General features: G+C 43.3%; 1 protein-coding gene across 3 annotated transcripts in view; it reads left to right on the top strand.

Moving 5' to 3' along the window:
• LOC119027385 (RAS guanyl-releasing protein 2-like) overlaps positions 1–15842 on the top strand; it is a 41296-nt gene that overhangs the window by 8795 nt on the left and 16659 nt on the right. For all 3 annotated transcript variants that reach the window (XM_037112541.1, XM_037112542.1, XM_037112540.1), the window contains exons 2-9: positions 3942–4088; positions 4334–4436; positions 4696–4752; positions 5017–5148; positions 5603–5753; positions 6995–7168; positions 11903–12019; positions 12467–12748. In XM_037112541.1, the coding sequence (XP_036968436.1) occupies positions 4019–4088; positions 4334–4436; positions 4696–4752; positions 5017–5148; positions 5603–5753; positions 6995–7168; positions 11903–12019; positions 12467–12748 (1086 nt within the window). In that variant the 5' untranslated portion in view covers positions 3942–4018. The remainder of the gene's footprint in view (positions 1–3941; positions 4089–4333; positions 4437–4695; positions 4753–5016; positions 5149–5602; positions 5754–6994; positions 7169–11902; positions 12020–12466; positions 12749–15842) is intronic.

The following is a 15842-nucleotide window of genomic DNA, read 5'->3' as shown; positions in this document are numbered from 1 at the left end:
GCTCCCTAACATCCAATCTGCGGCTTCACAGCTATATGAAACACTGTCAGAAATCACACTGTGGGGAAAATGCTTAAAGAAAGGCAGAAGGGGAAGCTTATTAAGGATAAACCGGAATCTGAAGTCTCCTGAGAGGGAGAACTGTTCCCTGGGTTACAACTGAGAGATCCTGTCGGTGATGATGATGAATGTGTATTCGACTATGGCAAGATGGTTTGGTCATCAAGACCAGCACAGCCTGTGCCACGGTGCCAGACTAGACAGTTAAAAGTAGCCTTGGCTACACGTGGAAGTGAAACAGATGCCCCTTTTCTCACAGAGAAATGCATTCAACTCAGATGTAGATGACTCCTATCATTAATAATGGCTCTTACTGTGTGGCTATAACAGACTCCAAGGCCACTCTGCTTCCTTCCCTGTTGTATTCATGAGATGCGAGCAGCGGTATGTGTTCTCGGAGAAACTACACCGAGACGTGAAAACAGAAATAGTGCTGTTTTTTTTCAGCCAGATGTCACAGGTCTTGGTGTGTGTGTGTGTGTTTATTTTTCGTTTTTGTTGAGGTTTCAGAGTTAAAGCACTGCTCTGCAGCTACCGTGCCGTGGTGACCTTCGCATCCCTCCCAGGAACTTTCATGTCTATCTATAGCAACGGGTCGTCATTTCGATTGTGGCCAGACGAAGGTTGCGTGATACGATCAAAATCTTACTGATGTAGGTCTTTTCATTTCATTTCCAGTTAATGATGCATATAGAAATGAACACATTGAAAGATCAATCTATGACTACATTTTGAACTCAGCAACCTTCTCATTTTTTTTTCTTTTTATCAAGAACCCTTTTGAAAAATTTCAACATGGCATGTCACAAAAATACTACATATTAATTCCTGAAAAATGAAAATGAAAATAGAAAAACGCTTGTCATCTAATGTTGCAAGCAAAAATAAATATAGGCCTTAAATGTGCACGTGGTCAATAATATGAACTACATATGATACACTTTAACAGTAGAACTGTTTGACTTGTAGCAGCAGCCAAACATAAATATAGGTATATAGTATATCAAATGTAGACATGGAACACTTTCTGAATTTGGTCTCCATACTAACATTAGTGAAAGTCTTGTTATTAATGAGATATTAAAACATCAAACATGCATTTTAATGAATGAGTTGTATACAGTTAATGATGTTGTATGAAGGCGAGGGTGTGGTGCATGGTTTTTCCACCCAGAAGTTAAAGGGACTCTGTGGAACAGCTTGTGTTGCGCTGGAAGCACTGGTTGTTAGTTTATGTTAGCGGACTCCATTTGTAAACTTACGTCATCTACTGCTTGACTTGAGAACGTGCATAAAATCACATCCTTTTGGATTTCCCCTGAAAAACTGAGTCCTGTAGGAGAAAACATCCACAGGACAGCAGCATCGAACAGTAATTATGAATCATTTCACCGTTTCCTACTCATCGTCATACTGAATCTCGCTTGCTCTCGCAATATGACTGATGATTGAAGCTTTAGTCTTACACTTTACTCTCTCCCTCCATCGCTTGTTTTTCGCTCCATTCCTGCAGAAAACGTATGTGCGTATGCGTGTGTGTGTGTGTGTGTGTGTGTGTGTGTGGCTGAGACAGCTCGTGAAGCCTGTAATTGAGTGTGTCCGCCCACCGCGTTGCAGCAGAGACAGCGCGGTGGATGGCTTCATTGTGTCAGGCACAATGGATACGTACACATACTCATCACACGCTTCCACGGAACCACAACATTGAAGAGCCATTAGTTGATGCAGCGGCGGGGTGTGTTGTTATGGATTCTGTGGCCTAACTTTGTCACTCAAGCGTAACCTCGGCGTTACCTTCACGCGCAACAGCAATGAGCCAAAAGATCCGGTGGCTCCTTTTATCCCCCTGTTTTACCACCAGATCTAGCTGTAACCTATATAGAAGATAGGATTAGTGTTCTACCTCTTCAGACACACTGAACGCATCTAGGATTACAGCAAAAAAGGTTCCCTCGGGCTACTCTTACTCTTAAACTGCACTTCTCAAAGTGAAAAAAAAAGCATTTTGTGTGTGTTGAGGTGTGTGTGTGTTTATGTCGTGTAAGAGTAAACGGACGGTAATCTGTGGTTGCCATGGTTTCCTGCTGTGAGTTCTTACCTAACCGCCAAGAAAAATACCGGTTTACATCTCTTCCTTAGCTAATTTCTGCGACCAAAGTGTGATGGAATGAAAAAGTCACCATGCATGTCCAAATATTTGCCTTCAGTACTTGCGCGCCCACGTCGAGAACAGATAGTAAATTGTGGTTTCCTCTTCATTGTGCTTGTGGCTCCCTATCAGTTTATCCACCAAGTCACACCGAGGTCAGTGCGAGCTGAGCGGTCTACATGCTGTCAAATTCGGCCATCACGATGACTTTATATTCGGATGCCAAATATGTGTCAGTGCATCCCATCGCAGGGTTCACAGTCATAAAGATGGTATGTGTCAAAGGACAAGATCCCTTAACTCATGAGCACCGGAGGGGACACCATTTTGCACAATCAAGCAGCTCTTTTTGCATTCTGTTTTTTTGAAAACACTAGTATGCTCTTTGAATATATCATAATATAAATGCATAAATGTAAATAAGGCATCAGATACTATTAAAGTTTGAAGACAAATGCAGAATAATAAAATCGCTTGAACCGAAACTGGCCAGCAAGCATTTTTAGATGGTATTTTTAGAATGTCTTTAGAGCCTTTTATGTTTGAAGTAGCAAAACCACAGTGTGAAAATACCAACAGAACATGCGGCTGTGTTAGTTGAGTAAAAGGGTGTAAGCATAATAAGCAAATTGTTCGTGCAAACAGTCAAAGTAGTTGCGCAGATGCAGCATAACCCCGCTAATGACATATTCTTAAATATTATGTTGTTGTATTTCAATTGTGCATTAAAGGTGCAACATCTAAGAATCAGAATTCATGAGAACATAACAATTCGTACTCCAAACAAATAGGGGGCAGCGTATCACCAGGGTGACTGCTAACTGCGGCTAACTGTAGCTAGTAAGCTCAATTAACAAGCAGCTAGCTAGTCGTATTAACGGATTCTGCCTGGACTGGGAGCTCAAAGCATCAGGGCGGTGTTTGTGTTGTTTACTATAGGGCCATCACCTATTAAGGTACAAACAGGCTAGCGGCAAGCTATTTAGCATGCTAACTTCAACTACAACACAATACACAGAAGTCTTTAACATAACTTCAGATATTTTAGATTTTAAATATTCTTTAAATGTTTTAGGTGGTGCAAATTTAACTACTTTTAGATACTGAAATGTAGTTTAACCCATGTCAAAGCATCTTACAACTTGGCATGTATTTGGGTCAACTAAATACTTTCTGACTTAAATCTGTCTGTAATTGTATCAAGTATTTTCAGATAGATAATGACTTTTCCTCATTTAGATTCAACGACTCTATTCTGTACGGCTGCTCGTGTGAAAGTGAGGGAGACAAAAGGGTGTTGTTGCTGTCGCTACTCAGTTACTATGCCCACACCTTGGTCTAAAAATTTCAAGTGTAATAGAAATGCAACGCCTGTGTCTCCGCTGAACAGCGGCACCAATTACTCTAAATTGAGCTCTGTCAGGCAGAGCGAGTTTCGATTCAGGCTTTGCAGATTGACACCTCGGAGTTATGAGGTCAAATCAAGCCATAATTTCTGCAGGGAATGACACTGACAGGCAGCTCTCCCAATTACATTTTACCAGCCAGTAAATGTAGCGCAAACAGTCACTGATTAGCTCGCTCACGCAGTCCAGCGTGGAGCAGGATGCAAAACAACTGGCCGCGCAACTATTCTGAGCGTGCATCCTCTGTGGATATGATTTTCTCCGTCTTTGTTAAACAATTACTCTCTTTCTTTTCTCCCCTTTGATCCCTTCTCTTTCATCTTCAGTCGCGTCCAGGGAGAGCCACGGGGAGTCAAAACCGGAGAAAGGGAAACGAGGGAATAAACGACGGGGAAAAGGAACGATGGAGTCCATACTGTCGGAGCAGTCGGCCACAGTGGACGAGCTGCTGGAAGCGTGCGTCCAAGCTTTCGGTTGGTCATTTAAACAAGATGCATTTTTTACAGAGATAATGTGTTTTATTCTAAAGCGAGTCCATAAAAGCAAATTCTGTATCTCATTTTGTGTATTTCCTGTCATGGCAAATACCTGCAGCAATGCGTAGTATGCGTTCAGGCAATGACTCACGCGCTGACTACCAGAATAGACACGTGTTAATAGCAGGCGCCTGTGCTGTGACCTTCCTGATGATGACTGACATGCTGTATTCTTCTTGTAGATGAGAAGGGCGCTTTGAAGGATGCTTCCTTGGTCCGCATGTTCCTCATGATGCAGCCTTGGTACATCCCATCGACCGACATGACTAAGAGTCTTGTACTCAAGTATCCTTCACCTTTCTTTGTTTTTATGTATTGCAAATACAAATATCTCTTAACACGCTGCTGACAGAGCAATGGACTCGACTTGCGTAGGGCTTTGAGAATCAAGGGAATTAACATTTTACAGCCTGTTGTTTGCCTTTTTCTTCAAATCAGTTAGATCTTAATTATTCAAGTAGGACTTATCATAGTCTGAGATGGGGGGGGGTTGCAAACAGTTGCAGTTTTGCAGACAATTTCAACACCTCAACTCATGGATTAGATCTCAAGAGGAGAGCTGCACCGCTGAGCGCCGAACAAGAATATGCCACCTCGTCAAGTAAGAAACTGTCACTCGTTCTTTCAGCCCATCCTGTGCTACTTCTCTCTGAACTTTGATCTGATGTGCTTGATTTATGAAGCGCCCCAGTTGAATATTGACAGTGTCTACATGTCACTTTGAAAAGTCACTTTTATCGTCATATAAACCGAGGCCGTGCGCTTTACACGGCGTTCGCGACAGTCACGTTATTGTGCCGACCTTCCTGCCCTAGTTTTCATCGTCGCTCTCCCCCTCTCTTCGTCCCTTTGTTCTGCCCTCCAGGTATTGGCTCTCCGAGTTTCCAGCGGAGTTCAATCTGAACCCGGAGCTGGAGGACCAGATCAAAGGCTTTAAAGACCTCTTGACCACCGAGGGCAACGAGAGACAGAGTCAGCTCATTGACCTCGACAGTGTGTGAGTGACAGTGTGTGGCCGAAAGCGGCGCACGTTGTTGACGCTGTGAATGAAGGACTCTCTGTCTGCGGCCGTTTGTGTCAGCGTGCCCTTTTTTTATTGCCTGTTCTCAGACATGGCCGGGCTGTGCTATGCAGGGTCACTGACTTCTCCTTTTCCCATAAAAGCAATTTCTTTGTGACCTCAACTTCCCTTTTCGGGTTCCATAAGGAGGAGGCTTTGTGGAGGGAAATGTCAGAAATTGCATTTTATCGAGAAAAAGTCGGATGGAAGTTTCCCTCAATGTCCCTCTTTATCATGCTTTGATATCTAGTTCGGCTCTACCCCGAGGAGCGGCCGTAAAGTTAATCTTCTGAAACTGTTATGGTGTGTTTTTTTTTTTTCCGAAAGAAAGAAAGAGCAAACTTTTCGCAAGGTATTCTGCAGTTTTGATGTGCTTTCTTATCCCCCTCAGGCCGTCATATAAGTGGAAGCGGCAGGTGACTCAGCGTGTCCCATCAGTGTCCAAAAAGAGGAAGATGTCGCTGCTGTTTGACCACCTCGATTCCTGTGAGCTGGCTGAACACCTGACCTACCTGGAGTACAAGTCCTTCTGCAAGATCCTGGTCAGTTTGACCAAAGTCAACTCTGTGTAACAAGTGGGATGTTTACGGCTCTTTACTACTACTTTTTACAAGGCTGCAAGCTCATTGTAGTTGCTAAGCAATCGCGGTTAAAATCAGACTTTTTACTGGCAGTAATTATATTTGTTGTCTGGAAAACATTTTGCTCTTTGAGTTTTATTTTGGGAAGCGAAGGCAATCACTGGGTTTGTGCTGATTTTAATGATAGATTTTAGATAATTTATGCGAGTGTGATGGTGTTGGCGGCAATATGGGGGCAGTGGTAGTGATTTGTTTTGGCTTTGTCTTTGTCTCTCTTCTGAAGGAGATTCTTGCTCAAAATAAAACAGACGAAGTAGCCATGGCTATAATGTAAGCCCCAGTAAACGAAAAATATGGAGCATCTCCTGGGCCAAATGTATTGGCACTATTCTGCATTTAGATGATGAAAACAAATGAGTTTTTCCTTTATTTCCTGAATCAAAGATTCAGCCAGCTAGTTGCTTTAATGTCCAGATTTTTGCCTTAAAGTAAGAGTTTGGCAGTTTGGGAAATGCACTTATTTCAAATGTAAAAGTAATTTTGACTGATCCAAGAAATAATGAATTAAATAACGTCCTGTAAAGCAAAAAATATATATAATATGGTAATTATTGAGCTTCTGGATGGAAGATTTTGTTACCTTTCAGACAGAGCCAGGGTAGGTATTTACTCCTTTTTCAAATAGTTATGCTAAACCAAGCTAACCAGCTGCTAGCTCCAGCTGCATATTGACTGTACAGACATAAGAGTGGTTTGAATCTTTGAACTGTGCCTTTAACGAGCCACAGGTAGACAGTCATAGATGTTTAATTTTTCCTCTTCTTAAGCTGAGAGAAATGCAAGAGACATGTTTTTGAAAAGTCTTCTCATGAATGAAGCAGCAGAGCCAGACATTCTCAAACAGAAGAGGAAGAAGAATCCTCATTTACAGTGCGTGCAAAGTATATAAGTGCCCCTTTAATAATACATACATAATACAAGGTTGAGTATAAGTACTTGTCCGGCTGTGCTGATCTGTCTGCAGGCTGAATGCAGAATCGTTTTGTTCCCCATAAAAAAATGGGATGTACCACCTTTGCCGTTGATATGACATTTAACATTTCTGAAGTTTTGTCCAAATAATGTGATGTATGCTGTGATTTAATTCAATCAATTGAAACATATCGTACCAACCCGTAGCCTCCTTCCTTCCTCTATTTTAGTTTCAGGACTACCACAGCTTTGTGATGCACGGCTGCACCGTGGACAACCCCATCCTGGAGCGTTTTATCACCCTTTTCAACAGTGTCTCCCAGTGGATCCAGCTCATGGTGCTCAGCAAGCCCACTGCCCCACAGAGAGCGGCCGTCATCTCCCACTTCATCAGGGTGGCACAGGTCTGTCTGCTGGGCACATTTAGTCCATTTCCTGGAAAGATTTTTTTTTAAAACATGGGGGTTTTAATGTGAGTTGTGGGGTTCATTGTGCGCACAGCACAGCCTGAAAGGAGATGATAGCCTGGAGCGGCGGAGAAAGAGGGGGTGAAGCTGTAAAAAGGGGAATTAGAGATTAAACCAAGAGATGTGGAGAGAAGGAGAAAAAGTCACTGCAGTGCTTTGATGACTTGCATGCACACACATAAAACGCAGTCATTTCCCATTAGGTGGCACAAATTGTGAATAAAAATAAATTTAATTTAAAAAGGCTTAGCGGTATTAGCATTTTAAGATGCCTACCGAGAGCCCTTTTAGATAATACTGCTGTTAAGGGAGAAGCCAGCATCTCCAGGAATTAAGGCTGTCTTGTTTTACCTGGGTGATGACGCATCTTCGCCATTATCCAAAGGCTTTTAAAGGCCTATGGGGTTGTTACACTGTCTGAAACATAAAAGCATAAAACATCAATTAAAACTTCAATTAATCTGAAGGAGTGGTAATAGCCTAGATTTGAGGTACCAGATTTCACAAACAGACAATTTAACATTTAGCAGTTCATTCAACTTTCAGTGTTATTTAAATGATCCTATTGTTATTACTGGGAGTGCCTCCTCAAACAGAATGAACCTAGATGCAGATTCCCAAAAAGAGCATAAGCTATTTGCCAAAAGGATAGAATGTAGAAGTTAAGGAAAAGTATGTTATCAATTAATTACACAGCGTGTGCACTTCCTGTCGGCGAGAAAGAATTCGGTGATGCATTCTACCATAGAGGGATCAGTGGGGAGTGTCTGCAGGAGGCATGACTCACAGCTACATATAAAACATTAGGTAGAGGAAACAAACAAACAAACAACCCACAAACTGGTTAATTATGAGCAATACTGCCCATTTAAAGTTCTCTAACCAGAAAAAGTTAACATGCTCACAAGTGAAAACACATTTACATGTAGCGTTTACCAGGTTCACCATCTTAGTTAAGTGTCAGCATTTATTAAGTGGCACTAAGCACAAAGTACAGCTGAGGCTTACAGGGTTGTCATGTAGTCTCGTCATGAACTTGAATATTGGATGAATTCAGTGTTGTACCTGATATGCAGCGTTGCAGGTGTGTGTTAATATTTAATGGTAATCCATGTCGTCGAGACATTTCATTTTGAACACAAAATGTCAGCGTGCTGCTGGCACCGGAGGAACCGTCAGGGCTGGGGTTAGGGTTAGTGGTTTTGACATGCTGGTCAAAACCAGGATCACCAAAATCATTAGGATCCATGGGAGATGGGATATCGGCACCAGATTTCATTGGAGATACTTCAGTATGGTCCAAACTGGTCTGCCGATGGACACTGCTATCCCTGGAGCCATGCAGCTTGTGTGGCTAATAATCTTGTCCCTGCAAACTCAGCCCGCACTGTCAAGTCCAGTCTTCTCTTGACTGAGTGCTTGCTTATTCGTCTTCAGGGGACAGTTGTCTTTTGAACACTGGCCGGGCAATCTTTGGCTGCTGGAAAGATTTCCCCCGCGTGTATTTAAATGAAAACCTTGCCAAATACAGCTCAGAGTAGGCCTTATATGGTTCTCAGCCCATATTTCTGGAGACTGCCATTATGTCACTACAGAGACATCCCTTTTAATTGCATCCCGGGCTTCACTATAAGTGATGCCATTTAAGTTTGATGTTATCGTTTGCTTTGGACTGCCAGATGGGCTGATTTCTCTCTCTGTGCGTGCAAGGTAGCTTCAGTCGACCACAGAACGCTCAGAAAAATAATTCTCATCTTGATAGCCTGCAGTGCTACTGAATGCATCCTCATTACTTACTGCAAGTCTACTTCTGGATTGTATTCAGTCCCATACCTACTTTCATTCTGTCGATCTCTTTATCTGCAGAACAATCTTCCGTCGCTCATCATTTATTCATCAGCCTCTCAGTAGGTGTCACCACCGCCCTCTGTCTTTATACACCAGCGCTCCAACACCTCAGCAGGGCTCTTGTCAGAGGAGCCCCCAGCAGCAGTTCTTCCAAGAGTTCCACCCTCCTTGATATTGACTACTTGGACTTTTTGCATGTTTTGTGAAGCTATAACAGTGCAGTGGCGCAGACAGATGCTGATTCTCGGCGGTCCTTGATGTTCGGGATGGTTGACTGTGACAGATCAGCTGGAGAACAACCTGAGAATTACCTCCTTCTGGCTTCCTTCCCTCCCCCCCGATCTCCTTTCTTTTTAGCCTTCTATTCCAAATATCGCCACTGCTAGTGCCTGGAATCATTTTATATGATTTATATGATGATATATCATTTTTATTCAGAGCTGCAGGGCAAATGCTGAAACTCAGAGGGGGGTTGAGAGGAAGTGAGTTTAAAAGGGGTTTAAACAAATAACACGGCCACTGCAATGAAATTGGACATGAGGCATGTTAAGCTGTAGTAAGTGTCGCTCCTGCAGTGAAATGCAGTAAAAGAGAAAAGACATGTTCTGGTATCCCTGTCCACTTTATCCAATCAGTACAGAGAACTCCATAAAGAGGCGGTCCTGTCCGCCGGATTCTTCTTTTCGCTGCTGTCTGCCGATTATCATTGTTATTCCTGTGATGACATAGAGAAGGGGAAGGGGATTGCTAACTGCGTATAGGAAGTTAGCTGAAATGACTATAACACTTACAGCAACTTTTAAAATGTATTACATTATTGGAATGGAGAGACACAATTTTCTTTATATTTCTGTCAGATTCTATGCATTGTAGCCTACCTACCGGCGCTATCATTCGGGTCAACATTTCAGTTTGTCTGAATCTTAAAAATAGTAACATTCCCTTGAGCCTCAAATGTACTAATTTTGTTTATCCTACATTAGCATGCTAAGAAAGAGGGTTAATATGTGTAATTTTAGATGTGCTAGTCGTGTTAGCATTGTCACTATCTGCATGTTATCAATCAATCAATCAATCAATCAACCAACCAATCAATCAATCAATCAATCAATCAATCAATCAATCAATCCATTCCACTATTTATGGCTATTGGCTTGTGGTGTGACCATGTGGTGCCCCCCCCCCCCAGTTGTTGAAAAACGTGTGTTAAAGTGCCCTCTTAGGAGCCAAAACTTGTGCTAAAGTGCCCTCTTGGGAGCCAAAATGCACGCTAAAGTGCCCTCTTCAGTGGCGAGAATGCGCTGTATTTTCGCCCCTGCCCTTCAAAAAGTCTGTGCACGCCACTGACCTGTGTAGTCTTGTCAGTTTGTTTACATTGCTAGCAGTTTACAGCAGTTCATCCCATTACCAATATAGATAAATTATGTGGTATCAGATTGGGGCACAGTCTCATGTACTGACTGTACTTTAGGCAGTATTGGACATTGGATTTCTAATAGTGGGATCTGTATTAGAACGAGCCTGGTGCCAGACAACAGTCTCACAGAGCTGCTAAGCTCTACTGCAGACTGAATCTTATTACAGTGACGCACTGTTTGAAAATAACCACAAGAAAAGGTAACAGGAGAATCTGTCACTGCATGCTGGTATTTATTTCCACATAATGATAGGCAGTGTTTCCCGGTGTCATTGGAGTGTCCTAAAGCCAGTTTTTGAGTGGACTGTGTCATTAATGCAAACTGGGTGAACAGATGCATCAGAGACAGACCATCCCTGCTGGAAATCATGTTGTTAATTCTTTGCCAATTTGACATGCCTCAAACTCTCTATTCAGAAGTGTCGCCCAGTGTGGGCTCATGCAGGGACAGAAATTACATTCAAGCTGATTTCAAATGTATTCAGAGGCAGCACAGAGGGTAGTCTCGATTTTCTTGACATTTCCCAAAGCTTCCCTCGGGGGGGGTGCGCTGGTTGTGTCCCATTTCAGCTTCCTGTTGGGAGCGCGTTGCAAATGACTCACGCTCATTAGTCTTTTTTTTCCTCTCGACTGCACAGACGTTCGTTATGATTTAAAATGCAAAAATGTCCCTTTTGTGCTCATCGACGAGCTCCATTCCAATTCGTTTTTTTTAAACAATATGTTCCGTGTGCTTGTATGTGCGCCTTCTGGCTTTGATAAATACACCGTATCACCGATCGGCTGTGCGACAACAAATGGTTGAGAGGAGGATGAGCTCCATCTCCCAGGCCTGTCGTACACACAGACTTAATTCTACACCCAGTGGAAAGCCCTGGCATGTTGACAATGAAACCTTTCCCAGGCCTCGCTGACGGCCACATGCACGTGCAGTTTAGCCAAACGTACTCTTCAAATGCTGGGCTGCCCTCCGCACTGCTTTGCCAATTGATTCCAAAGGGTGTCTGAGCTGAATCAAATGATCCCCTCTGGCAGCCCTCCCACACAGCTGCGACCCATTGATTTTCAGCGAGATGCCACGCAGGCTGAAGGGCAGCATGGAGCCCTGCAGCGCGCCATTCACAAAGTGGTAGCTTAAGTTTGACACAGACAGCTCAGAACATTCAGTACTATCTTGGTATATTAGATTCATGTGTGGATGCTCATGTGGGCTGCTGAACACTAAAACTTTTCTTTTTTTTTTTTTTTTTCCTGTCTCTGACTCCTGCTACCGTAAATCACTTTTAACCTGTACCACCTTCTCTCCTCTGTCTCCCTAATGATTCCTTTTTGGCAACGGCCCACACATTCCTTCACTGTCTCCTCTTTCACCCTCATTCCTAATATTTCCTCCCTCTCGTTGACAGAAGCTGCTGCAGTTGCAGAACTTCAACACGCTGATGGCGGTGGTGGGCGGCCTCAGCAACAGCTCCATCTCTCGTCTCAAAGACACGCAGAGCCACATCAGCGCGGAGACCAACAAGGTGCAGTAGCTGCGGCCGCGCTCTCAACCCTCTGTTTCCTGCCTCAAAAGCCAAACACAAGGAGGTTCTCACTGTCGATCGCTGCATGCCGATGCACTTAACTCATAAGTGATATTGAGTTTTGATTTAGCAATCCACATCTCCTCAGTGTGAGCTGCCAAACTCCTTATCTGTGCCCATTACTCCCACACAGTGGCTTTTTAGAACTATGAATTTGAGCCATATAACTGGAAAGTTTAATGCAACAGTTGGGGGAGTTACAGTGTCTCGTCAGTTACGTAAGTCCATCTGGAGCAAAAGTTTTCCAGCATGTTTTTTGACTCCTTCTAAACAAATCTCCCTCTCTCTCTCTCTCTTGAGACTTTCTGTTTCATGCCAGCTCTCATCTCATCCCCCGTCGTTTCCCCTTTAATTAATTGAATCTCCCCTCATTCACTCGACCTGCAGGTTTTTAACAACCTCATCGAACTGGTGACATCATGCGGGAACTACAGTCAATACCGCAAGCGCTTCTCTGAATGCGCCGGCTTTCGATTTCCTATCCTTGGCGTGCATTTGAAAGACCTGATAGCCGTGCATGTGGCGCTGCCAGACTGGGCTGACAAAGAGAAGACACGGGTCAACCTGACAAAGACCCAGCAGCTGTACGCCATCCTCCGAGAGCTGGCGCAGATCCAGAACACGCCGCCTAACATCGACGCCAACACGGATCTGCTCAACCTGCTCACGGTGAGTGCAAAGACCAGACGGAATGTGTATGTGCGGCGTCCAAGAATGTCCATGAATGATTGGGTTGAGTTGAAGATGTACTCGCAACAAATAGCTCGCACCGGGCAAAATCAGGTCCAGAACCAGGTGCGGTGAGTTTATTCATCATGAAAAGCAACAGAATTTGAAAGGCGCTCATTAACCACCCAGACAGCAGAGATGTAGGAGGGTAAACTTTGAGAAGCACAAACACTTTGTGTCCAGCCAGTGTCACAGGCAGACTGTTTGATACACAGATTTCGCTCTGCTGTGATTTGATTGGCTCGCGATCAGACAAACTGTACAGCAGCCAGCTGGGACCAAATCTGTGTAGGCCAGAGATTATATGGAACTAAAGCATTCAAAGCGTCAACATTCGAGCTCGTGGCCTTTTAATTGTCTTCAGCAGATGTGGAAACATTGATTATATTGAAAATTGAAAGTAGAGGAAATAATTAACTCCCTTGTTGCTGAACTTCAACAAGAAACAGCAGAATATCATGAACTGGATTGTCTAATTTATGCAGATGCTAGATGTGCCATTATGAACTTGGTCAATATTATGTTGATGATTATTGATACAGGTTCAATAAAATCCATTTTCAATTTTAAAGCTGTGCTCTTTTGGAATCTTGTACTCTATTTGCCACCCAAAAGTCTGCTTCTATTAAACCCTACACCTCCGGTATGTAGTGCAGCCTCCTGTAAAGAATTTGAATCTACCAGCCAAAGCCAAGATAACACTGATGACATCATCAGGATGATTTTTTTTTTTTAGAAAGATCCTCCAGAGCAACGGAAAAGATTATACAACTTCTTCCACTGGCTGAATGCTGCACTCCTAATGAGTAAAGTAATTTGTCGTTCATGTAAAAACAAAAAAAGTAGATGAAGAAAAATTATGGACATTCGGTGTTACAGAGAAGACTGAACAGCGCATTTACTTCTAGATCTTCGGTCGCCCACTGTAATGTTGTTATCTAGGATCCACATTCCAGTGTTCGGAATGATGCTTTTATCCAGGACAAAGAGTCACGGCCCCTTTTGCTGCATCTCTTCGTTGAACTTTACTGAACTTCAAATTGTTAACCTGCGCCGAGACCTCATGTCTGCTCCTGTATCCTGATTAAAGACTGAAGGGATTTTGCTCTCCGAGTGCTTTGGCCCCGAAAGACCTGAAAGAGGATCTTAGTGTAATCTTGTAAATCTCGATAGTTTTGCAGGGAAACCTGATATACTGGCTTGGTCTGTGTTTTCTTATCTATTTCAGCTGTGAAATAAGTGATGAAAAATGCTACAGAAACAATAAATGGTCATACGTTTCGCCACTTCTTCCCAAGACTATTTTCCAACTTCAATTGTGCCCTGATTTATCACACTCCTTTCAATCAAACAGGCTATTCTGCGGTTGAATCACATTATGAATCTCATAATGTGTTTAGCGAGAGCTTTTAAACCGAGTGAGACTGATCCAAGCTTCGTTGCTGCCTGTACTTCAGCATGAAAGCATGAGGTGGTGTTTTAGCGCTTAAGACTAAACCCCTGAGTGTGTGTGTTGGACTCTTTTGGCAGATGCAGATAAGATTTTCCCAGATTTAAGGAGGGGAGCTTGAATTTAAACAATCCCAGGAGATCAATCATTCAGTCTGGCGGCAGGTGTTCGCATGAGATTGCAGCAGGCTCGCCTTTTTTTTTTTTTCTTTGAAAATGACAGAAAACAACTTGACAGGTTTTGGAGCTGAGGGGCACCCGGGAAGTTTGTTGGACAAAGTCAATACCCAATTATCTTTATGCCAGTGCTTATTGCAGTTGATCTAGCTTGAGCACTGCTTGGCTCAGAGTGAGCAGATGGAAAGGAAGTCAATAAATCCTTCAAAAATAATGAAGCTCTCTGCACAAGCATGCCTGCCAGTTAAAATGGGCACACCGCACTAAAATACTATTTTCCTCCATGTTGAGCCCCATTCATCAGCCTTTCAAATGAATGAAATTATATTATCATCATCGTATTTGGTGATACCTTTGCAGTTAACATTTTCCCTGAAATACTGCAAGCTCGACTGAATTAGAAGGCCGAACAAGAGAAAAATCCTTTTTTTTTTTCCCTTCCGCACCTACCGCTTGAACTCAATAAAAGCCAGGAAATACAATTATACTAAGAGAATAGCTCTGATGAAATAATGCGAGGCCAACAATGGATGCAGCTGGAGATTACTTGTGGCAGTTTGCTCTGCTGGCTGGAGCGAAAAACCTGTTGCCATAGTGGCTGTGTTCTGTGTGGCTCCACTTAGTATCTATAATGAACAGGGCTGTGTGTGAGAAGGCCTTGGTATTAGATCCCGTGAAAATCCAGAGGTATGGAAGACACATGCCCCCTCTTGTGTCTGCAGTTCATGTCTTAATATTCTGTTTGAAATATCCCTTTCGATGTGTGGTGTCATCAGAATGCCACCCATAAGCCTCTGGGGTTAAATATTGATATAACACAATATTGAAATATATACCAATATCTCGTAGCAAACATGTTCATGGTCATTTCAACTGACAGTGTTAACTCTCCACGCGTTGAGTTTAGTTGAGTGTGTAGTGGGAGACTATCTTCCTTATCCGTCCAGTTATTCCACTATCAGACCCTGTGACTGCGCTCAAAAGTTAAAGTCCAAGTCTGAGGAGAAACGGCTCTGAGTCTAAGTCCAAACCAGAGGCAAGACAGCTCAGAGACTAAGTCCAAATCAGAGGCGAGGCAGCAAGTCTTCAGTCCAAAAAGGTGTTTATTCCATGAGGTACCCCGGGGCAACTGAGAAACCTCCCCGGATCACCCACTTTTATACCTGGGGTCAAGGTCACCAACGCCCACTTGGGCCATCCCCCTTCGTCATGATCACGCGAGACTGTCATCCTACTATTCTCATTTTTGTCTGTCTTCCTTAAGGCCTACAAAGTGTCTCACCCAGGCCCCTATCTGTGGCCTTGGGTGAGCTGTGGCTGCACCTGCTGCTCCCCCACTCCAGCCTTGTTATTATATAGGGAGCATCAAACCTTGGTCTTACATCAGGCTCAAATTCCCTGTTAACAC

Source organism: Acanthopagrus latus, chromosome 10 (assembly GCF_904848185.1).
Source record: "Acanthopagrus latus isolate v.2019 chromosome 10, fAcaLat1.1, whole genome shotgun sequence".
Lineage (NCBI taxonomy): Eukaryota > Metazoa > Chordata > Actinopteri > Spariformes > Sparidae > Acanthopagrus > Acanthopagrus latus.
Note: the sequence above shows the minus strand (reverse complement) of the source record. Positions and strands in the feature narration are given on the sequence as shown.